Source organism: Brachionichthys hirsutus, chromosome 16, assembly GCF_040956055.1.
Source record: "Brachionichthys hirsutus isolate HB-005 chromosome 16, CSIRO-AGI_Bhir_v1, whole genome shotgun sequence".
Lineage (NCBI taxonomy): Eukaryota > Metazoa > Chordata > Actinopteri > Lophiiformes > Brachionichthyidae > Brachionichthys > Brachionichthys hirsutus.
The window spans coordinates 8,168,888-8,185,223 of record NC_090912.1 but is presented as its reverse complement, the minus strand read 5'-3'; the positions used below and the strand labels follow the sequence as shown (position 1 = coordinate 8,185,223).

At 44.8% G+C, this 16,336-nt stretch overlaps 1 protein-coding gene across 1 annotated transcript in view; it reads left to right on the top strand.

Moving 5' to 3' along the window:
- Nucleotides 1-10,825, top strand: part of LOC137905743 (BAH and coiled-coil domain-containing protein 1) — a 53,250-nt gene extending 42,425 nt beyond the window's left edge. Inside the window, exons 15-28 of the mRNA XM_068749995.1 lie at nucleotides 274-508; nucleotides 599-793; nucleotides 1,838-2,011; nucleotides 2,125-2,408; nucleotides 3,941-4,021; nucleotides 4,503-4,632; nucleotides 4,715-4,829; nucleotides 5,342-5,417; nucleotides 7,811-7,919; nucleotides 8,048-8,164; nucleotides 8,260-8,406; nucleotides 8,858-10,086; nucleotides 10,156-10,392; nucleotides 10,505-10,825. Of these exons, the coding sequence (XP_068606096.1) occupies nucleotides 274-508; nucleotides 599-793; nucleotides 1,838-2,011; nucleotides 2,125-2,408; nucleotides 3,941-4,021; nucleotides 4,503-4,632; nucleotides 4,715-4,829; nucleotides 5,342-5,417; nucleotides 7,811-7,919; nucleotides 8,048-8,164; nucleotides 8,260-8,406; nucleotides 8,858-10,086; nucleotides 10,156-10,392; nucleotides 10,505-10,714 (3,339 nt within the window). The 3' untranslated portion in view covers nucleotides 10,715-10,825. The remainder of the gene's footprint in view (nucleotides 1-273; nucleotides 509-598; nucleotides 794-1,837; nucleotides 2,012-2,124; nucleotides 2,409-3,940; nucleotides 4,022-4,502; nucleotides 4,633-4,714; nucleotides 4,830-5,341; nucleotides 5,418-7,810; nucleotides 7,920-8,047; nucleotides 8,165-8,259; nucleotides 8,407-8,857; nucleotides 10,087-10,155; nucleotides 10,393-10,504) is intronic.
- Nucleotides 10,826-16,336: the final 5,511 nt, after the last annotated feature.

The following is a 16,336-nucleotide window of genomic DNA, read 5'->3' as shown; positions in this document are numbered from 1 at the left end:
TTTTGTCCTCCATTCAACATGAGTCCTCTCTTTGTTTCTTTGCGTTTGATATATTCCTTTGTTGTACACCATTTCTAATTAGGTGCTACCCTCAGGAGTTAAATCCTCTGCTCTCCATATTAATATTTTTTTTTCCCCCGCCGGGGGTTGTACTATTCCTTTTTTTCGCTGCGTGAGAGCAAAAGCGAGCCCCTCTGACGTTCTGGTGCCTTTGCAGCTGCTGTGTAACCGGCTCTCTCTCTCGCTCTCTCTCTCATCTCTCTGTGTTGCAAGCAGATGAAAGCACAGGGCTGTAGAAAAAGCAGTCTTCACAGCATACTCAGCTCCAAGCTGGCCAGTGATGTGACTCAGCTCAAACAGAAAGCCCAGGGTAAAAAGAGTCTCTCAGGGACAAGCTCCAGGGACAAAGAGGTTTCACCCTGCAACTCCAACCCCAAACATCGACACAGAAGCCAATGCACAAGCAAAGCTGAGTTCAGGCGAGAGTCTGGAGGGCAAAGTGACACAGGTAGACGTCTCATGGTTGCATTGCTGTGATGTCACTGGCACTTCCTTGTTTATGTTTGAATTGTCATCGGTGTGTTGCAAATTGTCTCAGCAGCCAGTGTAGACAGTGGCCCCCAAGAAAGCTGGGCTGGACTGGTGCGCCGTGGATGTAAGAGGGGATCCGCCAACCTGGCACAGGAGTCTTCTCGCCTGAGCCAGGCCAGAGCAAGAGTTTGTCGGGGCCAGAGAGCAGAAGCGACGGAGGAGGGAGAAAGCTCACCTGCAGAGACTGACACCTCTGATCAAGGTAAGGATGTGAATTTAGCTGCATTTCCACTCTATAGTACCGGCTCTACTCAACTCATCCTGGAATGCGGTACTTTTCATTTACCTTGTGGTACCGCCGCAGTTCAGATGGGCAGACCTTCCGCCTTTTGTCATCCTGTCATCAGCTTAATTAATACAAGAACAAATGCACCTTTAGTATATTGGCTGCAATAAACAAGAGTTTGGTTGATAAAGTAGGATTTAAGGATGAACTGATTCCTGTGTAGCCGGCAGAATTCCCATACGACAAGGGTGTGTTTGTTGCTGAAAATATTTCTCTGCTGAACCAACCCAATAAAAACACGCAACAGAAGAACAAATGAAGCTCGAAGCACATTTTGTGTTAAACGTAAAGAAATAAGGTATCCCGCTGAGGCCCTTTGAATCCCGTGTGCCTTTTGTGAATTTGTACATCGCTTTAGCCGACTGGGCTCTGCGTGGACATTTGACACCGCAGCGATCTGCCTCGGTTGGCGGGTCCGGGCGAGATGTGCAGGCACAGCTGTGGACATTTGCCTGTGAGAGGCTTTGACAACCCTGGAGACAAACAATCTGGGTGAAAGAGCTGCTTGAGAACATGAAATCACACACACACACACACACACACACACACACAAATTCACTTCTGCTCTCCTTTGTACACAAGCTCAAAAGCATGTGGCCTCACACCAGGAAATAATACAGTACTGCAAAGTGTACAGTACTTAAATGATAACTCAATGTCTATGAAATGATTCTTCATTGGTTGTTAATAATGTGAATAACTGAATTACATAGAAGAAGAAGAAGAACTTCAATATTCAGAGTAGTCAGTACTTGCTCCACATTTTTGGTCCATATGGTCCACGAACCGGCCACTGGTCACAAGCTTGTCTTAGGTTGGTCTCGAACAGGCCCTCCTCCAGTCCAGCCAAGTCCTTATGGACTGAGCTACTGCGCCCCCCACCCCATCCCATAAACCACATACGTTCATAAAACCTACTGAATAATATCTCTGTGCTGCGTTCTTTCTTTCTCTGTTAAGAAGATGAAGAAGAGGACGGCAGTTATGACACTGATGAAGGTCAAGACTACAGAGCTCAAACCTGCAGAGACATCGCTTCTAGCTGCTCCGTGATAGCGCCGAGTCCCTCGTCCGTTGTAAAACTGGAGGCCAATCAGAAAGCTCGGAACAAGAAACAGAGGCAGGAGCTTCACGGTAAGACCGGCTGAATGAAGTGAAAACTGATTCACAAGTCGGCAAAGCCAACATGCTTCAAATCGCAGTGCTTGTTCGCTTAGCCGAGATCTGCTTCTGGAAATAAACTGCAGGTTCCCAGAATTTGTCTGGAGCAGAAGGGGAAGTCAAAATAAGGAAGAAGCCCCCCTGTAGGCTGGGCCTGACCACTGCAGTGAAAAAACAGTATGGAGATCGGCGGCCTGAAGGGATGAGAAGAGCATGTGTACCGAGGGCCAAAGAGTCACGGTGGGCCGGCCTTGGGGCGAGGGGCAACCACTATCGGAGAAGCATGGGGCAAGCCACGTTCCCAACCACCAGTGAGAGGCTGAAGAGGGCAACCCGCAAGACGACCATCCTGAGAGGCGCAGTCAGTAAGGTTGGTGGATATGCTGAAATGGAGTAACTGAATATTGGAAGACTGTTTATGTTTCATTCAAAATTGATTGTGACCAAGAGCAATAAAAATAAAAAGTCTTGAAAATATTTCTCATTTTCTTCGAACATTCGATTGGTGATTCCAAGGCATTGCATTTAAAAAAATGTTAATTATTTTCTGTTTATTTTCCAAAACGAAAAATAAAAACAAATAGATAAATAAAAATGCGTAAAATGTCATGGGAGTTGTGTAAAAAAACATTTTTTTGAGTTGCCCTGGTGATCCTTACAGGAGGCAAATCCCACTCACAGCATGAGCAAAAATTTCACACACACACACACAAAAAAACAAAATAGCAAAAGGCACAAGTTCAGTATGTGGTTGTTGTGTAAGGAAAGTTTCAAGAAAATAATTAAATATTTTTTTGTGATTTGCCCTGGAAACTAAAATAAATGCTAAATAAATAAATGTCCGACTGGTAAAATGGGAACAAAGAGGGAAATGCATCACTTCAGTGTCCGTCTCTTGTCTGCAGAAAGTATTTGAGTTATGCCCTGATGGAACCCTTTGATATAGCCTTCTCCGCATGGGCGATATTAGCCCTACAAATATTTTAAAGATTTTATTTATATCCTCAAAGGACCTGAATGGTTTTTAGGCACAACATGTAAACTACTGCTGATTACCTCTGTACTTTCTTAGACCATAAACCTGTAGAGGTACTATCCGAGTTTCGACCTGCACAACTTACCCGTACTTACGACCGGTACCGATCCGTGAGACATTTGTTACAGAAAGAGAAAATGATTTGTATAATTTCCATTGTATTGATTATTAGAGTCTGACAGGTGTTTTATTTTGAAAAACCACCGGATTTTCTCTGCCGTAACAATAGTCTGTGAATCTTCTCGGCCACTTGATACTTTACTCAAAAACATAAATCCGTAAACTAGCAAAAATGAGTTAACATTCACAAAAAACCAAAGGTTTTTGGAGATCTTCTTTGCAAAGGGGAAAAGGTCAACTGAGGAGGAAGAAGAGGAGCCGATGACTTCCAAGAAAAAAAAGCTTCTTTTAACAGACAATACCAGGAGTCAGACTTAAAACACGGGTTTATCTACAGGTGACTCATGCACCAAGTCCGCTCTGCGTATTATGTGGAGACGAGCTAGAAAACGAGTCAGCGAAGCCTTCAAAACTGTTGGAATTTTATGAAACAAAAAAATGTTAACATGACGGACAGAAGCGATTAATGAGGCCACGATTTAACCAAATGTGCGTACGTAGATATTGGTGTCATAATCCTTTAATTGGTCTTGCAAGTTGTCTGGCGGCACAACTAACACAGCTGTCGAGAAGGTACAAGAAGGTACCGGGTTCGAATCTGCATCCATCTGTATGGAGTTTATGTATTCAGTAAAGTATATCCCTCATGTCGGCCCTTTTGTTTTTGAACCGATCTCGGCCGTAACTCGAGTCGTACCTGCATGTCAGACAGCCGCCGCTCATCTTGTCTCATGTCACTTTAACAGAGGAGAAGCTGCTGGTCCGTTGGAGCACCGTCTTCACAAAGCACAGAAAGCAACGGCGGACGAAGAAGCAAGGACCAAGAGGTGCGGTCAACACGAATATTTGAACCGCAACGGAAAAATACGCATTTCTGTTGTTACCAGCAGCAACGTAATCATTTTAACGTGTAACTAAACTGCTTGCTGGAAACGAGGCTTCACTTTGCTGGGATTCTCACCCTCAGGACTTTTACAGTAGAACTATTATAAGTACTTATAGCACTTCACACGGAGCCCAACCTCCTGCTGAGTAATCTAAGGGGAAGAGAGAATGGGAGGCGAGATGTGGGAAGGAGGGGAGGCTCACACCTTCTGCTGTGACAGTTTAAAAAAAATAAAAAACATTAAGCGTACAAATGGCTGCTGATCGGAGACGGTACACACGCACTGCGAAGTCCCCCGCGGCTACTGAGTTGCACGCTGAATATTTCCTCCTTCTATCACACTTCCTGGCTCAACTCTATTCTCTTATCAGTCCCTGCATGGCATTCATTCTTCTGGCCGTCCCTTCTGTCATATCCTTCAGCCAAAGGGACGGGCAGTGAGTCGGCTGCTGGAAAGCTTTGCAGCCGACGAGGGTTTTCAGATGGATGGCAGCAGCTTCTCAGAAGAAGAGGAGGACAAGAGCCATTCGTGCAACAGCAAAAGCCCCGATCGTAAGAGGATCTCTTGTGTTTCCCAAGCAGCAGGTCACTTCACTGAAATATTCATTTTTGACGTTTGCTTTTGCTTTTATAGTTCCGAACTCAGTCCTGACCAAAGAGCTCCTGGCTGATGGACTGAAGGTGCTGGTCTCCAAGGAAGATGAGCTTCTGTACGCTGCTCGGGTCCACACACTGGAGCTCCCAGACATGTAAGCTGTCAGGGGGGGTCTGAACGCACATCCAGATACGGGGCAATGCAAATCATATTCTTTTATTTAGCTTGAAGTATATTCAAATGGCTAACAATCAAAGGACCATATAATTAACAGCAAAGTATGCAGGGGTGGTGCAGCGGGTTGCGCTGTTGCCTCGCAGCAAGAAAGTTCTGGGTTCCATTCCTTTGTATTATTTTGCGGGTTCTCTCCGAGTTTGCCGGCTCCCTCCCACGTCCAAAAACATGGAGCTTTGGTGGTCACACCAAATTGTCCAAAGGTGTGTGTGTGTGTGTGTGAACAGTGTGATGAGCTGGCGTCTCATCTCATGTCTTTGCATCAAAAACGCTTAGCTCAATAGAAATATGGCTCTTCTGGCTCAGGCACCCAAAGCGATGCGGTAACAACAGCGGCGTGGGAGTAATACGTGACACGGTAGCCAGGCAAACGTAATAGTAGCATCTCAAAATAGCCTCATCTTTTTCTTTCTGTTGTTCTTTTTCCTTTAGCTTTCGCGTCGCCATTGACGGTGAAAGAGGAAACCGCTCAAGAATCTATTCATTGGAGCAACTGCTACAGGAAGCCGTAAGTTCACCCCACTTCAAAACGGTCTTTGTTGAAAGAAAAAAAACAACAGCATCTTTTTTTGTCTTCAGTTACTCAATACTTCTATTTCTCTTAAGCATCCTTCTCATCCTCCTTGCATTTCCCCAATGCCTTCCAGCCTTTTTGTACCTGAGTTTTATCGATTCCTACCTTTATTAACCTCTTAAATGGGACATATTATGGAAAAACAGCTATTTTGCCATGTTTCTACCCTAACATTTGATGGTTTTGTGTCATTACCAACCCAAAAACTGCTAAACTAAATCATCCAGTCAATCCTTCACAGTTTACATAGCTCTGTAATCAATTATTAAAACATGTCTGGCAGCACTCTTCCCAGTTGTGATGTCACAATGGGGGGGTGTTAGGGTTCGGGTCCACACTCTACCTGTGGCTCGCGCATGAGCCGAAGAACAAGAAGAAGAAGAAGAAGAAGAACAATACAGTTTATTTTTCGGTGGTAATGTTCCGGCGAAAATTGGCAAAAAAGTTTTTGTGTGCTAAAAAAGGTCACCTCAGCGGTTGCCGTGGTAGCGTGCAGCCGCGCTCGTGCCCTCTATGAATTTAGTTTTGATTTCATTTTCAGAGGCGTTTCTGACGGAGCTGTTTGAGACAGAAAAGAGGGACGCTGTCCTGCAGCATCTGTTTCCTATTTTGACCAAAGACTGTCCAAGATATATCATATAAGTGTCTGGGAACTGTGTTAACGGGTGGAAAAAGGGTAGAATATGTGACCTTTTAATGAATGTAAACAAATGGAAGGCAGGATCTTTGGGGTCATGTCAGTGTCTGGGAGTGTCTTTTAAAGCCATATGTGTGTGATTGGGATAAAACCTCAAGCACCTGCATTCGTTGGTATTTTGGAGGTGAAATGGAAGATGCCATGAACTTTGCACGTCTCCTGCTGCCGTAGGAAAAGAGTTGGATTAACAAAAACACATGTGTCTGAAGAGCGACTCCAACGATGACCTGGAATGATCTATAAAAGTCACGCTAACTAGCAATGGAAAAGCATTTTACTGTATATCACCATTAAAGTGTTTACCCCTGTAGCATTTTTAACTACATCTGGGGATGTTTTTTTTTCCATCTTGCACTTTTCATGTTAAAGATACATTTGAAGTTTAACGAAGTCATCCATGCACAGTAATGAGACAAAATGACTCTTTGTAGTAACAACAGCTCATTCTTGGCTGCTATTCCTTTGAATTCATGTGGCATGTGTTTCCTGGTGTGTTTTCAATCCAGAATGAGTTTTAGAGTTTACAGCAGCAGCTTATTTAAATGAGAATTGCTGATCTGTATGAACCGATAACAGCTGGATCTCTATTGGCTCTTTATGGCTGCCAATGCAGACACATAGACATGTATGTTTGCACAATTCAAATTCTCTTTGGGCAGGGTACGTTTGTGGATTGAACCCAAGCCCTGGCAGTTTACATGTAAAGGTTGTCCTTGGCCAGGATATTGAATCCCAAATCGCTCCCAATGGCTGTTCCACTGGTGTGAATGTTATCACTGTTAATGAGCAGGTGGTGCCTGGGGTAGCCTCTTCTACCACTGTGGGAATGCTTGTGCAGATGGGTGAATGCTGGCTTGGGTTGTGAAGTCCATTGAGTGGTCGGTCAAGGACTATGAAGGCACTGTGTGTGTAAATGTAGTTTATTTATCCGCTTTAGACATTTACCGGTAAGTGCAGAAATATTTGAGACTATGTCTTAGCTTGCTTACACAAATCAATGTCATTTTCCCCACAAAAGTCATTTCCCTGTGTCTTCTTTTTTAAATAATTCTCCAGGCGGTGTTGTATCAAGCGCTTCTGGCAACTTAACGCTTATCTTAACACTCATCAGATAGCAGCTGGTGGCTTCTTCCACTGTCTTGTCCTCAAATTGGCTCAAAAGTCATTTATTTGACACTGACACCAATGGCCCGATTTAAACCGTGCTCCATTTCCATTCCTCTCTCTCTCTCTCACACACACACACACACACACACACACACTCAGACCTCATCAGTCAAAGGCTCCCTTGCCATGGTAACAGCAAATGAAGGCCAACCTGAAAGAGCCCCCCCAGTGAGTGGCGGATGCTGGGGCTGCCTGCATTGTTGGAGGGAGGATCTGGCAACCTGCAATCACAAGCCCGCTATTCAGGCCCTCTTTAGTATTACTCAGCAAGTCAGGATTTACTGCATCATGGCTTCCGTTCTTTTCAGCCCTGACTGGCACATTGGCATGAGATAAGTGTCGCTGGGAAACAAGGCATAGTGGCTGCCCATGCACAATGCTCCATGCCTGTCATACTGTGTGTGTGTGCGTGTGTGTGTGTGACCTGTAATGAATCTGAGCAGTGCTTTGGTCTGCACTACAGGTCCTGGATGTCCGTCCAGCGTCTGAGACTGTGCTGAGTGAAGGAACTAGAGTGTGTGCCTACTGGAGCGAGCGCTCACGCTGCTTATACCCGGGCAATGTCCGCAGAGGTGAATCATCTTGTCTTCCAGTCTGTCTTGTGTTTCATCAACAATGCATTTTATTACAATGTGCATATAACCAGTTCATAACATTTGTCCATTTGCCTACTTCTCCTCCCTTTTTGTATGTCTACCAGGTGGTTCGTCTGATGAAGGGAAGCAAGGCGGAGTGATGGTAGAGTTTGATGATGGAGACCGAGCAAAGATCTCCCTCCCGAGCATTCGTCTCTTGCCTCCGGGATACCAGATTTGTTGTGGGTATTTGTTCCCTGACAGGGAATTTCCCCTGTTTTGCAGTGTGTGTGTCCACTAAAATGTAAATATAAATAATGCTCTTCTGGTCCTGCAGGTGGGGAGACTCCTCCTACCTTGCTGGTGTCCAGCGGGACAATTGACAGGAGACATTCTAGTCTGGAACAGGCCCCTGTCAGCGACAGACTGTCTGACAGATTCAATGCTGTAAGCACCAACCAAACTGTTCACAAACGAAGACCAGGTAAATCTTCCGAGAAAACGTTTCGCCTTCAATCTATCAATCTATCTATTTGTCTGTCCGTCCATTCGTCCGTCCATGTGTCTCTCTGTCTATCGAATGCAATGTGTAAAATCTGTAGACGAGATTGCTTTATCATTCCACAGTTAAACACGTACAAATATTCCAAAAGTGTTAACGACACGTTTTTTGTGACCAGTTTAAAACCATGCATTCTTGGATAGAAATCAAAATGCATTTCTGCAGGTCTCTGTATTACTCTGCAATGCGGTTATCAAGCTTTGCAATTGCTCAGTTTTTATTTGCATGCTATTCAATGTCAACTCGTTTGCCATGCCCAGTAGAAGCTTTGGTTGAGGTGCACCAAAAACACGCATGTCAAAGTCCTCTAGGGAAAAAAAAGGAATGAATCACTCACAATGCATTTCTAAAGCATGACATTTCTATATTCCAGGGAGACCAAAGGGTTCTGGGAAAAAACAAAAACAACAGCAGCAAGCTGAAAATGCTACTAAGAGCCCTTCACCTTTTCTGAGTTGGCCACCGTTGGCCAACACCAGAAAGAGGACCACTGACAACCTCTTTCAGCTCAATGGGGCAGCAAGGAAAGCCTTGAGAGTGAAGGAGGACGACCTGCTCCCCTCGTCTCAGACCCAGCCACCAGCAGCCACCCCAACCAAAAGCATTTTCAGTAGCAGCTCGTTTGAGGTGGACTCCTTCAGCAGCATTGCAAATGGCTACTCCTTTTGTACTAAATCTGCAGGTCCGGGTTTATCTGTGGGCTCTAGAGGCGGGCTGTATGATCAGAGGCGCAAGCACGATGAACTTGGTGTGCCAAGGGTCAGAAAGTCTGGACAGGAGTTCCTGGTCAAGTTAGATCATGAGGGCGTAACGTCCCCCAAGACTAAGAACAGCAAGGCTCTGCTGTTGCGAAGCGGATCTTCCAGTGTGACGGGTATTCCGAGGGCAGAGGCTTACTCTCACCCAGTCCTCCTGGTTAAAGACAACAAAAAGGGTGGAGCTTCCAGGGTAGAGCTTCTCGTCAAAGGGGCAACACCCCAAAGAAAGCCCTCCCAAGCTCTACGTTTGGGTGAATACGGTGACCTGGGCTTCAGCTACCACAGAGAGCACCACAGCACCTACTCTGATCTAGACGATGAAGAGGAAGAAAGGAGGAGCGCTGCACTGGCTGCAGCCTCTGGAGGACTAAGGATGGCTGGCCGCTTCCTGTCCCGTCTCTCTGCCTCCTCCTCCTCCTCTGGGTCTTCAAGTTCATCCTCTTCGGGCTCTGTCTCCAGCTCCAGCCTGTGCTCTTCTGACAATGACTCTTCCTACAGCTCAGATGACGAGGACAGCTCCACACTGATGCTTCAAAGCTGCCTGTCTTCCCACCGGGGTGTTCCGCAACCCTTGGAACCCTCCACTTCTTCGAGATCACACCAACCCTCCTTTGTGGCCAAAGCTGTGGCTGTTTCCAATGCCAAAGGAGCCCCGCCGAACCAGGTCTCCAACAGCAAGTCCCTCAAGCGGAAAGGATGCACCAGCTCCACCTCTAAACCGTGTAAAGATTTCATGAAGAGGCCAAGGATGCTTCCGGATGACACCTCATTTATTCCAAGGCCCAAGATGCCTGCATTCCTTGCGGGGCGACAAATGTGGCGATGGTCAGGGGACCCAACACAGGTGAGACAAGCACTCGTTTTTGTGCCGTCATTATAGTGGCTAGCGTAGCTAACGTTTGGTTTTCCGCAGCGGCGAGGTCTGAAGGGCAAGGCGAGAAAGCTCTTCTACAAGGCCATCGTGCGGGGCCGAGACACGGTGCGGGTCGGCGATTGCGCGGTGTTCCTGTCGGCCGGACGCCCGAACCTCCCGTATGTAGGTCGAATTGAGAACTTCTGGGAATCCTGGACCTCCAGCATGGTGGTCAAAGTCAAGTGGTTCTACCACCCTGAAGAAACGAAGCTTGGAAAGAGGCATAGAGATTGCAGGGTGAGCTGTGATGAAGGTTCAGATTGTTCCTCATTTAGGAAATTTTGACATTGTCATGAATATTATTTTTTATTTTTTAAATAGAGAACTAACCGTCTTTTTCCTATTTAAGCACGCCCTGTATCAGTCATGCCATGAGGATGAGAACGACGTCCAGACGATCTCTCATAAGTGCCAGGTGGTGAGCAGGGAGGAGTATCAGTGTCTGACTCGAAATCAGAAGCTGAGCAGTACCTCACCGGACCTCTACTACCTGGCTGGGACGTATGACCCTATCGCTGGGCAGCTGGTTACCGCTGAAGGGGTCTCCATCCTGTGCTGAACCTCCGTGAGGACACTACTGAAGGACTCCTTTTGAGGAAAGGATAAAAGGGTAAACATGCGTTCCTTGGGCAGGCCTCATGGACCCATGGATGACAATGGCGGCGCCAAGACGGGGCTGTCTGAGGTTACACACTGGAGTTCATTGGTGTATAAACTTCGTGGAAGTGAAGGGCAGGCCCATAACGGGTTGATCCTGGCAAAAAGAAATCATTGTAAGTCTGTGTTTTCCTGGGTGAATACAGCCACTCTAACTGATCTCCTTTTTTTTTTTAATGGATACAAGTTACTTGCAGCTCCATAAGTCGTTTTAAGACTCTTCCGGGCCCAGCCATGTGTCAAAGGAAAAACTAGGGAGTGCATTTGATTGGGCAAAAAGTACAATGAGGCTCTGTGGACCAATTCATGCAAGGTATCCCCTCCTAAGGGAATGGAAAGAAAGCGAGGCGCTCCCAAAACCTCCGCATTCCAGGGAAGTTCAAAAAATGTAGAGGATGTATAGTTGATGTGTGTAAATATTTTTTGCATTTTTACCCAATCAAGCCATACACTCCAGTACCTCTCGCCTGTCTTAACTGTTCAGGTGTACATTGTATGTACAATTTGATGATTCTTATTATTATTGTTGTCTGTTGTCTATATGTACATAAAAGCTATTTTATATAGGAGTTTATTGTATATATATGAGATGTATCTTTCCATGTTTGCGATTGATTTATTTTTATATCGGTGTAAAATACATCATGTTTTTTTTGTGTTTTTTCCCTCCTTCGCTTTGGGAAGTCAAGATTAGCGATTTTAGCGTTGCACTGCATTTGCCCTGCTGAGACAGAGACAGACAGAGCACTAGAGCAAAGGCGGGAGGATTTAGCCCATGTCAGGACGAGACCCGCTCTCTGAGAGAGAGAGGGGTCATCCTGTTTAAAAAAAAATTAGGTCATGTGGCTTTTTTTTGTGTGTGATTTTTGTTCTGTTACTTTGCATTTTTTTCTGATCGGATGTTCAAAAGACTTTTATTTATGTACCTCTCGTTTAGTCATCGTTATGAAGCAGATCCCCCCCCCGGGACTGCAATCACGGGTCAGAAAGGATTTAAATTGAATTATATGTGCAGACCATTTCAACACAATAATATTTGTGTGAGGTGAGTGTCCCGGCATCACTATAATCATGTCCACGCAAATCAATTTAGAACAAGACTGGGTCCCTTAATGGAAATGTGCTGAGCGGGCATTGCTCTCACTGCTCGGTACACTATGACCTACAAAATACCAAAGTGACTTTAATATCTTTATTTAAAATTAACATTTACTCAAGCACCTGTACTGACTTCAAATCAGTGATTACTGGTAGCTTATAGAATAACTTGTCCTCCACTATGTGCATATACCTGTATATTGGCTTTGCATTGTGACAATGATTTCTTGCACACATACCTGCAGTTTGCTTAGTGCAAACGTGCACAAAACAAAAGGCCACCTTGGAATGTGATTGTGAAGGTCAAAGTGCTGACAAGGCGAGACGTGGAGCGCTGATAACTGTTGGAATGGTTCGGTTTAAGTCTTAGCAGCCATCTGTGTCTGTTTTGTACAGCGTGCACACACTCGATGCTAACTGTGAAGGACAATCAGATTCACAAAGCAATGGACATAGAATAGGTTCGCTCAATCTGAAAATGACTTACATTTATTTAATTTGTGCCAATTTTGTCTATTTTTTATTTTTATTTTTTTATTAATTGATAGTCAACCTTGAATACTCTTTGTTCACAAAGTTTTATTTTGTTCACCAACATTTTATTTATTGTCAATGTCGCTGTTCATGCCAAGAGCGCTTTATGAGAATGTGACATTGTTTTCCTTGGTGTGATGTCGCATTTGCATTTCTTAAATAAAACCGGCCTTTTAGAGGCCATCTAGTGAAAAGAAATAAAGCAACACTGGATTCTTCTCATCCACAAACATCTGTGAATTAATTATTTATCCTGCCTGTGTCCCCCTCATCTTTCCATTAACCCATTCATGTAATTTGTGATTGATCAGTTTTGGATCCAACATGTTTACAATTCCAGATTATAAAACTGTTTCAAAAAAACCAGCATGGCAAAAATAAAAAAAAATGTAGAAGCCAGAGTGAAGCATTTAAGATCCGGGATACCTTTTTGCTTCTCAAATAGACAAATTGAATGTTTTGAAAAGTCATAAATACATCACAGAATACATTGAATTTGTCATACAAAGAGGCCCAAAATGAATACCAAAGAGGCAACGTGTTCAGACAAGAATAGTCTTGTTTGCATACCTTGGTGCTGTTTTCTACTAATGCAGATTTAGGCAGACATGTTGTTAACCCATTATCACACATAGGTGTGTGTGATTCTCATCATAAATCAACCAGTATGAACAGAATGATCATTAAGAAGATGAACCAAGCATTAAAGGCTCTTTTTGTTTTTGGATGGATTTGTGAAGCATCAGAAAGTACAGAAGTTTTAGTATTCTTTACTTTTTTTGGGGGGGGGGGTTAAATTACATTATTTGTTGATATGTACATTCTGTGATGTAAAGCGTCCCTGACTGAACTAAGTTCTTATGAGCTTGAGCAGGCCGACATTCTATGTGTTCGAGACAAACATTTTTTACAAATTAATCTATAGTATAGGATCATATATTTTTTTAATGAATTAATAAATCCCTGGAAGAAGAATATATGTATTTAATTCGAATGTGGATAATATCAGGATTTCTATATGCTCTTCCCACGTCCCCTTAGATATAAAGGAGGGTGTCCTCTAGTGGGATACAAACCACATTACACAACACGGTGAGCTTATTTCCTCACATCGATATCCTCAGAAACAGCGGGTTGCCTTTTAGATAATACAATCGCAACGCACTGTTCAATCTGTAAAATGTGTGTTTGCTCTTTCATCCATGTAAAAGTCGGAGGAAAGATTTGCTTTATTAAACGACGGCAGACTAAAGTATATAGAATGAAGAGAACGTCCATTCATTCAATGCAATGCATATCACATACGCTAGCCACAGTCAGTTTTATATAATCTACCATAATTTACATTTGTGCTCGCCACTGGCTCGGCCTGAAGGAGACACAGTGCAGGCTGGCGACCTTTCTCTAGCAGCCCTCAGGGTCTTGTTGTTCCGCATGGAGCCAATGCCACATTACCCCCCCCCCCCCCCCCCCACTAAAGCCCAAACAGGGGTTAATGTGCAGATCGGTCATCTTCAACTGCAGCCGAGTGAACACGAGCAACTACTGTTCACCACTATAACCAGAAGTGTTGACTATGGCCGCTGCGCCGTGTCTGAACCGTGGCAGCAGTGGAGGTAGGAGGGAACCTGACTCACCACTGGGGCTGAGGATGGGGTTAAAGGTGAAGGTGTTCAGGTTCAATAGTTGAATTTGAGTTTTTTGTTTGCATCATTACTCCTCTGAGCAGCAGTCAAGCTAAGATTAATCAGGAATCTAATTATGCACTGCAATTTAAGCCAATCAAACATGCTGGATGTGCAGGGAAGATAATACAAAACACCAGGCTTCGTGCACCAAAGTTTTTAATCTGCTTTGCACATTTTTTTGCCTGTGATCTGTTACCTCTCACCTGACAGACTGTTCTGCTTGAATTTCTTTTCAATGCCTGTCTGGTTCAGCCTGCTCAGTATCCAGACTGCGTTGCTCAGTGTCAACAGGAGGAATGCTTTCCTGCACAAATACCTGCACCTCATAAATGTCTTGCCCTCTGCTTGACACCGTCTGGCCTCTCACTGCGAAGCGGTTGAACAGGGGACAGCCAGCACGGGCTGTGTGTGTGTGTGTGTGTGAAGCACAAAGGTTGAGGTGAGGTCACGGGTTCTTGACAAGGTGCTGGGAAAAGAGAGCAGGAACCAACGGATCGCTCCGACAGGGAATGCTCCTTCTTAAAGGGCAGCAAAGTTGTGATGATTCATTTCTTTCTAGCATATCTGTTTATGGAGCATTCACAGCATAGAATATCACAAGCGGAGCAAAAGTCATCAGCACGAGAAACAGAAATGCTTGAATCCTTCAGATTCATAGAACCGCTGAAGAGAAAGAGTTGCAGGTGACAGAAATAGCATCTTCAAGTATGAATGAAAAAGAAGGGATTTGCAAATATGATACCGGCTCCGGTATTAAACGATTTAATTTTGGTGACGTGAGTAGTTTCAGACTCAAAACCTCCACAAGGTAAAATTCTGTGCATGTTTACAGGGATGAAAATGATCAGCGAAAGCCTAAGCTTCGTCACAGGATTAGACTGGACTCATGCATGCGCCTGTGTTGCACGGACACACACCCAACTTGCTAACTGTGCTGTGTTGCTGACTGTGGGCCCGGATCCAGTCATGCCACCCCTAATCCATTTCTCTGTTACTCATTATTAGTGGCTTGTAAAGATTCCCTATCAGTCATGCTTCCCTCTTTCTGTTGGAGGGATAAGCTTGTGTCGTAAAGTCCGATCACTTTTCTTTGTCACTCCATCAGCTGGGCGATACAGAGGAAATGCTTCCAAGTTTTCCTATTCTATACAATTTTTAAAAACGATAGAACTCACATTATCCAACAGATTTCAAATTTAAGTGCTCGCTCATCTTGGCAGCAATCACAGAACGCTGCACAATCAGGCAAAGCATGTTTTTCCTTTACATATATCCAGTTCAGTCCAAAAGGTTGAACATTTTTACGCTTCAGTTTAGTGCATATGACCGAGCCGAGGGAGGGAAAAAAGGAAAAGGATGAGAAGAGGTCAGCTGGGCTCATCCTCACAGCCAGCGGGGGGCTGGTTGTTATTTGTGGCTCCAGGTGGAGCGCATGCATGGAGGTCTTCCAGCATCTAACGTTTCCTTGCTGCATGATGATGCTGTGCCATCAACCGCAGGATTTTTCTCTTGATGTCCCCAGTCATCTGCCATCTAAAAAAAAAGTAGAAAACAATTACATCCTGGAAGGTGCTTTCTTTCTTTATTTAAATACAGGGCAGCTCGAGATTGTTCGGTCCTCCTATGAGGGTAGAAGGCTGAATTTTTGTAAAGAATCTTTTCCAGAATAATCAGAATAATCTGTCGAACCAGAGGTCTGAATATTGCAGTACAACAACCCCTTGGTTTTTCACACCATCCAGTCTAGTGTGTGTGTGTGCGGGGGGGGGGGGGGGGGGGGGGTGCATTCCAATGTTGACAGCCTCTCTATCTGGTTCTCTGGGGGTGTTTACCCCCCATTTCACGTTAGCAGAAGAGCAGCTTCCGCCGTCCCATCTCTGTTTACATTACACTTCTCCTCTATTTACTCCGAGCTCCAGCACCCTGGTGCACCGCGCTCCAAACAGCTGTCCCATTATGGAGCGAGCAGGCCCTTTCAACCGCACAAGCGCGCTCTGACAGCCCACCATGGTCGCTACCGTGAGGAGGACTGCCTTGCCCACCCCCCACCCACCTACCCACCAACCACACGGCTGCCATTGTTGCCATGACGCTCAGTCTCCCTCAGTGCCAGAGTGGCTTATGGGCATAGAGTCAGCGAGGGAAACCGTCAGGGATTCTTTTCAAACCACAAGACAAATTTGCCAAGTTCATCTTTTGATTAA